Raw genomic sequence first — 12,273 nt, forward strand, 5'->3', positions numbered from 1 at the left:
CTTGCACACCACCATGTAATTTTATAACACTAATTTCCTGCAATTCTACACATTTTGCAATAGAGTGGAGGCAAATGTTCGCAGTTTTGAATATGATAACTGATAAACAATGAGCCCCACCGCGGTCGTTAATTCAACCTTGCTTCCTATAACTTTAGATAGCAGGCCGCAAGACTAACTTACCAACCTACATTTTTTTTGCTGACATGGGCTAATTGAGTGACTGCTGATGCACAACCACATTTCGAAAATACACCTTGTGTATTCTATTATTCTAACTCTCAACAGTAAGTTGAGACCCCGACTGAGTTGAAATTGCTCCAAGGGCCTACAAAAAAGAGGGGGCCGTGGGTTGCTGAGATATGGCTAGTTCCTCATGGGTATTGCCCTCCTTGTGGACTCGTGGAGTGAGACAAACACCCAAAGCACCAAGCAGGGAACTCCTTCTAGAGAGTTAAAGTTACATCATTCCAACAGCAGCCAAACGCCCAGTTTATGACAGAGACACACTGCAGGCTCAAGGACACACTGGCACAGTGGCATCTACAAACGTGTACAGGACACAGGGAAAGGCTAAATGTGATTCATTACATTTTCCTAACCACCGTGCTTCTACATCTGCATTGCTTGCTGTTTGGGGTTTTAGGCTGGGTTTCTGTATAGCACTTTGTGACATCGGCTGATGTAAAAAGGGCTTTATAAATACAATTGATTGATTGAAATTTGATTGAAATAGAGAGACGAATAAAAGCACAAGAACAAAAGCTCAGAGGTCAATAAAACACAGTGAGTACATGAGTGTATGTGCAAGCCATGTGGACGTTCAAACCCACAAACACATCCACATACCTATGACAGAATCTAGATGACCTTCAAACTGCTGCTTGCTGGAGATCACCAGGGGAAGTTCCTGACCGGTAAATAGGTTGTGGGCGGTGACCTCTGTCAGGCAGTCTGGGGGTCAAAGGTCAAGAGTCAGCAAGGGAGAGCTTCTCCCCTGGTGCATCATTATCAACAATCAGAGAGGGAATAGATAAAGAGAGAGAGAGAGAGCGAGAGAGAGAGAGGGCAAATAGATAGTGAAAGAGAGTGAGAGAGGTGGGGGAGTGAGAGAAAGAGAGCGATTCAGGGGAATCCCAATAAAAACACACAGAGGCAACAGGAGAAGAGCAAACACATACAGTTGAAGTCGGAAGTTTACATACACCTTAGCCAAATACATTAAACTCCGTTTTTCACAATGTCTGACACTTAATCCAAGTAAAAATTCCCTGTCTTAGGTCAGTTAGGATCACCACTTTATTTTAAGAATGTGAAATGTCAGAATAATAGTAGAGAGAGTGATTTATTTCAGCTTTAATTTCTTTCATCACATTCTCAGTGGGTCAGAAGTTTACATACACTCAATTAGTATTTGGTAGCATTGCCTTTAAATTGTTTAAATTGGGTCAAATGTTTCGGGCAGCCTTCCACAAGCTTCCCACAATAAGTTGGGTGAATTTTGGCCCATTCCTCCTGACAGAGTTGTGGTAACTAAGTCAGGTTTGTAGGCCTCCTTGCTCAAACACGATTTTTCAGCTCAGCCCACAGATTTTCTATAGGATTGAGGTCAGAGCTTTGTGATGGTAACTCCAATACCTTGACTTTGTTGTCCTTAAGCCATTTTGCCACAACTTTGGAAGTATGCTTGGGTTCATTGTCCATTTGGAAGACCCATTTACGACCAAGCTATAACTTCCTGACTGATGCTTTGAGATGTTGCGTCAATGTATCCACATAATTTTCCTGCCTCATGATGCCATCTATATTGTGAAGTGCACCAGTCCCTCTTGCAGCAAAGCACCCCCACACAACATGATGCTGCCACCCCCGTGCTTCACGGTTGGGATGGTGTTCTTCGGCTTGCAAGCTTTCCCTTTTTTCCTCCAAACATAACGATGGTCATTATGGCCAACAGTTCTATTTTTGTTTCATCAGACCAGAGGACATTTCTCCAAACAAGTACGATCTTTGTCCCCATGTGCAGTTGCAAACCGTAGTCTGGCTTTTTTATGCCGGTTTTGGAGCAGTGGCTTCTTCCTTGCTGAGCGGCCTTTCAGGTTATGTCGATATAGAACTCGTTTTACTGTGGATATAGATACTTTTGTATCCGTTTCCTCCAGCATCTTCACAAGGTCCTTTGCTGCTGTTCTGGGATTGATTTGCACTTTTTCGCACCAAAGTACGTTCATCTCTAGGAGACAGAACGTGTCTCCTTCCTGAGCGGTATGACGGCTGCGTGGTCCCATGGTGTTTATACTTGCGTACTATTGTTTATACAGATGAACGTGGTACCTTCAGGCATTTGGAAATTGCACCCATGGATGAACCAGACTTGTGGACGTCTACAATTTGTTTTCTGAGGTCTTGGCTGATTTCTTTTGACTTTCCCATGATGTTAAGCAAAGAGGCACTGAGTTGGAAGGTAGGCCTTGAAATACATCCACAGGTACACCTCCAATTGACTCAAATGATGTCAATTAGCCTATCAGAAGCTTCTAAAGCCATGACATCATTTTCTGGAATTTTCCAAGCTGTTTAAAAGGCACAGTCAACTTAGTGTATGTAAACTTCTGACCCACTGGAATTGTGATACAGTGATTTATAAGTGAAATTAATCTGTCTGTAAACAATTGTTGGAAAAATTACTTGTGTCATGCACAAAGTAGATGTCCTAACCAACTTGCCAAAACTATAGTTTGTTAAGAAGAAACTTGTGAAGTGGTTGAAAAACAAGTTTTAATGACTCCAACCTAAGTGTATGTAAACGTCCGACTTCAACTGTAACATATCTTGGAGGGTATACCCATGCACAACTGTCTCTTTCTCTCTCTACACACACACACACACACACACACACCTACCTCTATCTGGACATAAAATAAACATTGATATACCTGTGTTGCACTGTGTTTCAGCTTAGCGTGAGCAAGCACTAAACTCAACATCAACATGGACTACTAACAGCCAGTACTTCTCTATACTACACTGAACAAAAATATAAAAGCCCCATGTGGAGTGTTGGTTCCATGTTTCATGAGCTGAAATAAATAACACAGACATTTACCATTCACACAAAAACCTTATTTATCTCAAATTTTGTGCACAAATTTGTTTACATCCATGTTAGTGAGCATTTCTCCTTTGTCAAGATAATCCATCCACCTGACAGGTGTGGCATATCAAGAAGCTGATTAAATTTCAACGTCATTACACAGGTGCACCTTGTGCTGGGAACAATAAAAGGCCACTCTAAAATGTGCAGTTTTGTCACACAACACAATGCCACAGATTTTTCAAATTTTGAGGGGTCGTGGAATTGGCATGCTGACTGCAGGGATGTCCACCAGAGCTGTTGCCAGAGAATTTATTGTTCATTTCTCTACCATAAGCCACCTCAAATGTTTAATGTTTTAGAGAACCGGCCTCACAAATGCAGGCCACGTGTATGGCGTCCTGTGGGCGAGCGGTTTGCTGATGTCAACATTGTGAACAGAGTGCACCATGGTGACGGTGGGGTTATGTTATGGGCAGGAATAAGCTATAGACAACTAACATAAGTGCATTTCATCGATGGCAATTTGAATGCACAGAAATACCATGAAGTGATCCAGAGGCCCATTGTGAGGCCCATTTCTTTTAAGGTATCTGTGACCAAGAGATGCATATCTGTATTCCCAGTCATGTGAAATCCATAAATTAGGGCCTAATAAATGTATTTCAATTGACTGATTTCCTTATACGAACTGTAACTTAGTAAAATCTTTGAAATTATTGCATGTTGCATTTATATTTTTGTTCAGTAAAACGTGCCATTGCTCTGACAGAGTCACAATGGGCCACATACACTAAATATTTACTGTAAGCCACTTTGGATAAAAGCGGCACTTAAAAAATGACCCCAGACTACCAGGTCTGGACAGTGGTTCCTTCCTACCTCTGCCTGTCTGCAGGACTCTCTCCAGGGCTGAGCGGACTGGGCTGGTACCATGCAGCAGTCTGTGGGAGGGGAGGATGGACAGGTAGGCAGCCCCAAACACTGCCTCTGGGCTGGAGGTGTAGCCTGCTAGAGTCTCCCCCGTCTCCTCCCCATTCACCTGCATGGAGGAAAGGATAGAGAGACACACACACAGTTTATGGATAAATACATGACAGGAGAGTAACTTGGTTACATTTGTTGTTGAGCAGGGTAAAGTAGGATAGTTAAAAAACGAAACAACACTAGTTGGTAAGAAAAAAAGAACACTGTAGTACGCAATATTTAGCAATTGATCATGTTTTAACGTTAATCAGTTAACATGCTATCGCCTGACAGAAACTAAAAAGGAGCCCAAAAATACAGAATCCTAATACAGCTACTCTAGGAGTCATTTAGTACAGAACACCCTTGACAATGTTAAAGATGTAACGGGACTGGTTCCTGCTTCCCATCTACAAAACCACCGCTGGCACTACTTTTAATTACCCCACTCTGCCTGGTTCTGACTGATTTATGAGAACCCCCCTCACTCTCTCGCACACACACACACACACACACACACACACACACACACACACACACACACACACACACACACACACACACACACACACACACACACACACACACACACACACACACACACACACACACACACACACACACACACACACACACACACACAGAGAGAGAGAGAGAGAGAGAGAGAAATTCACAACCCCCCTTTACCAGAAATTTGATTACAATTTTAATAAGGAAGGAAGGCATCAACCGAATACATTTCCTCCGTCTGTTGCAAGGAGTTCTATGACTGGGGTGACTGGAGCTCACAATGGGCTTTTAGCGAAACCATTTTAGAATGTCAATACTCTATTCAACATTCTAAAAGTGCATTTGGATAGTTCAATGGAAATAAACACACAGCCACTATGTTTGATTAAATTGCTGCTTGCAGAGAGACGACTGGTGCTGCTAGCTGAATGAGAATGATGTAGCAGGTGAGAATCTCTGCGCTAATCCTAGTGATAATCCTAGAAAACCTTCAAAAGTTTATACCTGGAAGACTAAGTAGTCTAAACTAAACCAGGATGGACTGACAAGAAGGAACAGATGAGACATGTGAGTCTAACCTTGAGGTGGAAGTCAAAGTAGCAGCCGGTGCAGTCTCCAATCCAGTTGGCCTGCATGGCCTTGACCCCGTACCACTCTGGCAGCTCCGCCAGGGCGTCCAGGAGGGGCTGGGAGAGAGAAATACATCATAAAAAATGTTAAATCATATTGACGCTAAATAAATCATAAAGACGTGATATCATATTGTAATGTCAGATGTTTAAGTTTAAGTCCCAGATCAGCACATAATTTACTTCTCCTCTTTACCCTGAGAGGCTCTTCCAAAGCTCAGCCAATCTCCTGGCACAACACCAGTCTACCTCGTCTCACATTATGTAGTCAAAGAGGGATTTTAGAAATCCTGACCTCCACACGCCCTACTTATGCGTTTATCGCAAAGCAAATCACTCATGACTCAACAACAGTTTCATAACGAGAGAGAGAGAGAGAGAGAGAGAGAGAGAGAGAGAGAGAGAGAGAGAGAGAGAGAGAGAGAGAGAGAGAGAGAGAGAGAGAGAGAGAGAGAGAGAGAGAGAGAGAGAGAGAGAGTGAGAGAGAAAGAGAGAGAGAGAAAGAGAGAGAAAGAAAGAGAGAGAAAAAGAGAGAGAGACACACACACACAGATTTTTAAAAGGAAGCTATGCATAACAACAAGGGGCAGGCCAGAAAGTCCCAGCTGGGTTCCGCTTCTGTCTGAATTGAGAATATAAAAAGAGAATATTTAACCAGAGACGTAGGCCTATGGCTGGGCCAATTCCAAGGGTTTCCATGGCAACCTAGCAAAGCTATAAAATTCTATATCAATAAAATGAGGATGGCTAAGGTTTTTTGTGTGTCCGTGTCAATGTCCGTGTGGGTGGGCGTGAGTGTGTGTTTCCCTGCATCTTTTGGATACATGAAAGATTTGATGACACATGCACGTGAATATACCTGAGGCTGCCTATGTAGCAATCTAGCAAAGCTTACTAGAGTGTGTATGTTTGTATGCCTGTGTAAAATGATGAATGTATGTGTAAAGTCTGTGTGAGGCTGGTAATTGAAGTGAATGCCATTGTGTTGATTTACATGACACTACAGTGTGATGTGTTCAAATGAGTGAGTCCATCAGTGTGTGTGATTATGCATGAAATAGAAAACATCTATTGTCAATGTAATTATTAACTGTGTTCATCATGTGTGTGTGTGTGTGTGTGTGTGTGTGTGTGTGTGTGTGTGTGTGTGTGTGTGTGCGCGTGAATCTCAGAGATAAAGTGGAGTGACAGGGTCATACTGCTGAAGCCTACTGGTTAATGTGTGAGTGACTAGTGTATGTCTTTACCAGGGGAAACTGGAAATGTTAGCAGCATGCATGCACACATCAATCAACCCTTATCAATCAAGGCTCTAGCAGCACAGGGAACCTGACCTTCTGGCCCACCAATCAGACCGGTTTGGAAGGCTTCCACTCAGAGCCTCTCAGTACCCACCATTCCTCATCTGGAGAGGTTTGAATCAGCACACCTTCAGTTACTCTCACTCCATGTGCCCAGGTTCAAGCTGCCTCTGTGTGTGTGTGTGTGTGTGTGTGTGTGTGTGTGTGTGTGTGTGTGTGTGTGTGTGTGTGTGTGTGTGTGTGTGTGTGTGTGTGTGTGTGTGTGTGTGTGTGTGTGTGTGTGTGTGTGTGTGTGTGTGTGTGTGTGTGTGTGTGTGTGTGTGTGTGTGTGTGTGTGTGTGTGTGTGTGTGTGTGTGTGTGTGTGTGTGTGTGTGTGTGTGTGTGTGTGTGTGTGTGTGTGTGTGTGTGTGTGTGTGTGTGTGTGTGTGTGTGTGTGTGTGTGTGTGTGTGTGTGTGTGTGTGTGTGTGTGTGTGTGTGTGTGTGTGTGTGTGTGTGTGTGTGTGTGTGTGTGTGTGTGTGTGTGTGTGTGTGTGTGTGTGTGTGTGTGTGTGTGTGTGTGTGTGTGTGTGTGTGTGTGTGTGTGTGTGTGTGTGTGTGTGTGTGTGTGTGTGTGTGTGTGTGTGTGTGTGTGTGTGTGTGTGTGTGTGTGTGTGTGTGTGTGTGTGTGTGTGTGTGTGTGTGTGTGTGTGTGTGTGTGTGTGTGCCCATCCCATGGATGAAATAAATCTCCAGATAGGGTAATTTCAACCCAGAGGGTAGCTGGTAGTGGCTGGTAGTGATTATGAGACCCTGCTGCTGGAGACGTGGAGGTTTCTCATCAGTCAGACTGGCCAGGAACGGCGAGGCCAGCCTGGGAATGACACTCTCAGCAGGCTGCTGATTACACAGCCAGGGCTGGGTTCAAGTAGTATTTATTTTCTTTCAAATACTCTGAGCATTTGATTGACCCAGTCTGAAGTGCCAGATGAGTGGGCTTTGCAGTTTGCACTTTTGGAACTATTACATTGAGTGATCTTACCTGGCACAATGGAACCAATCACAGCTAAAGTATTTGAAAGAAAACAGATCCAACTTGAGCCCAGGTTTGTTCCACAGCCAGGGCTGAAGCGGCTGCCATGGTTTCTGCAGTGATTGACATCAGAGGGGTCTACCCCCCTTCCATTCTCACACAGCCTCTAATGTAGCCAGCCAATCAGATTATGCCAAAAGGCGCAGGTGGTGAGATTGATGTGATAGGACGCCCTTTGACCCTTGACGGGCTTATCACCAATACACCCTCCATGCGCACGAGACACACACACCTACCTTGGCGTAGTTGGTGGTCTTAATGAACCACTGCCTGAGTAATTTCTGCTCCACCAGAGCTCCAGACCTCCAGGAGCGCCCGCTGTCATCCACCTGCTCATCAGCCAACACCGTCTGGTCCACAGGGTCCCAGTTCACCACCGCCTGGAACACACACACACACCACACACACACACACACACACACACACACACACACACACACACACACACACACACACACACACACACACACACACACACACACACACACACACACACACACACACACACACACACACACACACACACACACACACACACACACACACACACACACAACAACAATTACTACAAATACACACAGACAAAGACAGACATAAGCCAACATCACAGGAGCTGATCAAATCAGAGAAAGAGACAGATGTCTACTGATACAAGTGCCAAAATACCTTGCATCTGATTAAACTACATGACCCCTCCACTACAGCACAGATTTTCCGATTCTCTGTAATCTACTACACAAAATGTGTTTTCCTCACAAAGCCACAGGAGGCTCCATAGTTACTGAAGACTGTTCCCCAGGCCACTGAGCTTCTGTGGCCTGCCTGAGAGTGTGTCATCCTCCTGGGGTGTGTCTCCCTCATCCTGTCTCCCTGGAGCTCTACACACGGCCCATGACAATACCAGGGGCATGACTGCATCACATTAGTCCAAAGTGTCTTCATCTCCTCGTCAGCAGAGATGGAAAGGAGATGAAGAGAGGAAACCACTTTGAACTATTGAGACACAGCCTATGACAAGGATTGGACAGACTCAAGACCCCCGAATCTACCTCTTTCTGATAGGCCAGTCCTGCCTTGAAGAGCTTGACAAACAGCCACTGGGTCCACCTGTAGTAGTCTGGCAGGCAGGTGGTCACCTCCTGGTCAGAGGAGAGGGAAGCAGAGGGATCCACAAGATGATTCATACACACACGCACGAGAGAAAAGAGAGTCATCCACCCACACAGAGCCTCCCACTGGAAGGTTAGAGGTGGTGCTCAGCTCCTCCCATTACTCACCTTGTCCCAATTAAAGCAGAGCCCTAGGCTGTCGAGCTGCTCCCGCATGGACTGGATATTACTGGGGACGGAGACAGACAGGGGAGAGGAGGATGTTAGGGGGAATGAGAGAGAGAGAGAGCGAGAGAGAGAGAGAGAGAGAGAGAGAGAGAGAAGTTTGTGTCATATCTTGTACTGTACCTCTTAGTCCATTCCTCCGGGTCAAGGCCTCTCTCGATGGCAGCGTTCTCTGCTGGGAGTCCAAAAGCATCCCAGCCCATTGGGTTTAGCACCTAAAAACAGTTACACAGAAATCAGTTACATATCATACCTGGCTGTTCTTCCCTGCCCATTGGGTTTTACACGTTACACACAGCCCCCAAGATAACAGTTCAATTCAATTTAAAATACTTGATTTGTCCCCTTAGGCCAGGCATTTACTAATACAGCTATAGCTGTGCTTCAGACAACAGACCGGCACAGATACCATATGTGAACATATCATACCTGACTTTTCAGTATAACCCCTTTAACACAGGCCGGTTTGAGAGTGCTCAAGCACATCCCTAGTAAAGAACATCAACTACAAGGCCCGAAGGCTGTACAAGAGCTTTTGACCGTAATACTGTCGTGCATGCATCTTTAAACATGCACAAACAGTGTCTACCTTTTCCATCTCATTATCCATAATCTCTCTTCTATGCCAACCAGCGTGTAAGGCAGAGAGGTGAGGGAACATAACATCTAATGCATGTAGAGTGGCTGTGCACAGGCCCATAAAGGCCTAATGTTGTAATGTGAGTTATACATTAGAATAGGAGGGGAGGGAACATACTGGCGCTGGTCTGATTGGATGTGTTAAATGGAGGATGGTAAAAGGAATCAAGGCCTCTCTGTTTGCATCATCATCATCATCATCTATATTTCATTCACACTAGAATGGGGATGTTGTGTTGTAAGGCGTTGTACTTTGCAGCACTAACAGATGTGATCAGAGGTTTATACAGGCTTCCAGCTTTTGCTTGCTTGCTTGCTTGCTTGCTTGCAGTCAGTCAGTCAGTCAGTCAGTCAGTCCCACCCTTCTCCTCCTCATAATGTGTTTTCTCACTTATTTCCACTTCTTCATACCAGTGTCTCCCTCCTTCCCTCCGCTTCTCACAACACTATTAAGAATTGATAACCTCTTTTCACCCTTCACTATTCCTTCTTGATCCTTCACGTTTCTTCCACCCATACCCTTACGGAAGAGAAAGAAAACAGAGGAGAGGCAATGAAGGCAGGAGTGGAGAAGAGAATGGAAGAGCAGTGGAGAGAGAGAGAGAGCGAGAGAGAGGTGAGGGGGACAGGAGAGTGGAGAGGGAGTGTGTATCGACTAACGAGTCTGACGCTTCAGACAAATCGGTATCCTTGGTAACTGCCTGGGCCTAATTTGTAAAGCCGAGTGATGGATGATATCAGTCTAAGTGAGCGCCTTCGTGCCGAGGTAAAATATACAGACATTGACTAGAGAAATGAGTACCTGTAGATCTAGAAATATAAAGTCGTCCCTACGGTCATTAAAATAGATGTGCTTGCCGTGTTAATACACTGTTTTTTCAGTTTAAATGTGTCCACTATCTATTGTAGTGAGGAGAACCTTTGGCAGACCTGTTGTCGAGAAGAGATGAACTCCTGACGGACAGGACAGGCTGTCTGCCTTGGTTCATTTCTCAAAGTTACATCAGCACAAAGAGACTGTCAGAGGCAAACCATCATCCCTTTTTAACAGTCGATGCTCCACAACAACCCCAGGGCCAAAGTCAAGTCTCTAACTCCCCCACTACGACTGTATTGCCTACATTTAACCTATGGATAACCTATGGATAGAGGAGGAACTAAGAGAGAAACCTGCCCACAGAGTGGACTAAGATGTATATTAGGGAGTGACTTGTCCATCCAGGCCAGCAGGACAGCCTGACAGACAGGAGTTCCAGGGGAGGGGGCTGATTTTGGGCATGCAACACATTGGCATGGCTATGCTAAAGTGTATGTGTGTCCACCCACACACAAATCCCAAAAGCTCTGGTTCCATCTGTGAAGAGATGAGCTGCAGGCTGAAAGCAGAGCAGAGCCAGAGGCAGTATAACCACTAAACATCACACCACAACTAGACTACAGGGAAGGGATTTTACTAAACATCACACCACAACTAGGATACAGGGAAGGGATTTTACTAAACATCACACCACAACTAGGCTACAGGGAAGGGATTTTACTAAACATCACACCACAACTAGGCTACAGGGAAGGGATTTTACTAAACATCACACCACAACTAGAATACAGGGAAGGGATTTTACTAAACATCACAACTAGGCTACAGGGAAGGGATTTTACTAAACATCACACCACAACTAGGCTACAGGGAAGGGATTTTACTAAACATCACACCACAACTAGGCTACAGGGAAGGGATTTTACTAAACATCACACCACAGCTCGGCTACAGGGAAGGGATTTTACTAAACATCACACCACAACTCGGCTACAGGGAAGGGATTTTACTAAACATCACACCACAACTCGGCTACAGGGAAGGGATTTTACTAAACATCACACCACAACTCGGCTACAGGGAAGGGATTTTACTAAACATCACATCACAACTCGGCTACAGGGAAGGGATTTTGTCTCTACAAGTGTAATCTCCTTGAACGAATTAACTAGTTGAAGACAACTTGTTCTCTCTCTGGTGTGTGTGTGTGTGTGTGTGTGTGTGTGTGTGTGTGTGTGTGTGTGTGTGTGTGTGTGTGTGTGTGTGTGTGTGTTCACAGTAAATGGATTATCTTTCTCTCTTGACAGTTGCTGACAGACAGATATCGCCTTGGGCAGCAGCGTGTAGCTGTCAATCCACGACGGTCCATACGACAACTAAAATAGTGGTTAGGAAGACAGCATTATAGCATTACTGCTGGTAGCCCAGATACAGCCTACATGCTAAGAAAATCCATATGAAGACAGAAATGTAGCCATTTCTCTCTGAGTGGGAGGGAACAAAACCCTGCTGCTTACAAAACAATGACAGGCCCGTTGTGCCACACTCACACAACACTGACATCACTTTGTCAGGCTCCATTAAAATAAACCCCTGAGGATTCATCCAAAATGGCACCCTATTCCCTATATAGTGCACTACTTTGGACCAGAGCCTATGGACCCTGGTAAAAAAAAAATAATGCACTATAAAGGGAATCTGGTGTCATTTGGGACGTAGCCTGAGAGAGGAGGGCCTACAACACAACACACACCAAACGGGGGGGGGGTTGTTATTGTGACAAAGGAGAATGGCTGGAGTAATGGTTTAGAACAGTATACAGTACAGAGGAAGGGAGGGTAAGAGGGGGGGGAGAGGGAGAGAAAGAGAGAGAGAAGAAAAGAGAGAAAGAGTGAGGTAAATGAGTGAGGGT

General features: G+C 44.9%; 1 protein-coding gene across 1 annotated transcript in view; it reads right to left on the reverse strand.

The window, feature by feature from the left end:
• The window catches only part of lars2 (leucyl-tRNA synthetase 2, mitochondrial), a 42,005-nt gene that overhangs the window by 20,758 nt on the left and 8,974 nt on the right, over positions 1-12,273 (reverse strand). The window contains exons 4-10 of the mRNA XM_071397022.1: positions 9,029-9,120; positions 8,849-8,909; positions 8,621-8,710; positions 7,808-7,951; positions 5,149-5,256; positions 3,977-4,136; positions 850-954 (exon numbers count right to left, since the gene is read on the reverse strand). Coding sequence (XP_071253123.1) covers positions 850-954; positions 3,977-4,136; positions 5,149-5,256; positions 7,808-7,951; positions 8,621-8,710; positions 8,849-8,909; positions 9,029-9,120 — 760 coding nt within the window. The remainder of the gene's footprint in view (positions 1-849; positions 955-3,976; positions 4,137-5,148; positions 5,257-7,807; positions 7,952-8,620; positions 8,711-8,848; positions 8,910-9,028; positions 9,121-12,273) is intronic.

Source organism: Salvelinus alpinus, chromosome 4 (genome assembly GCF_045679555.1).
Source record: "Salvelinus alpinus chromosome 4, SLU_Salpinus.1, whole genome shotgun sequence".
NCBI classification, from domain to species: domain Eukaryota; kingdom Metazoa; phylum Chordata; class Actinopteri; order Salmoniformes; family Salmonidae; genus Salvelinus; species Salvelinus alpinus.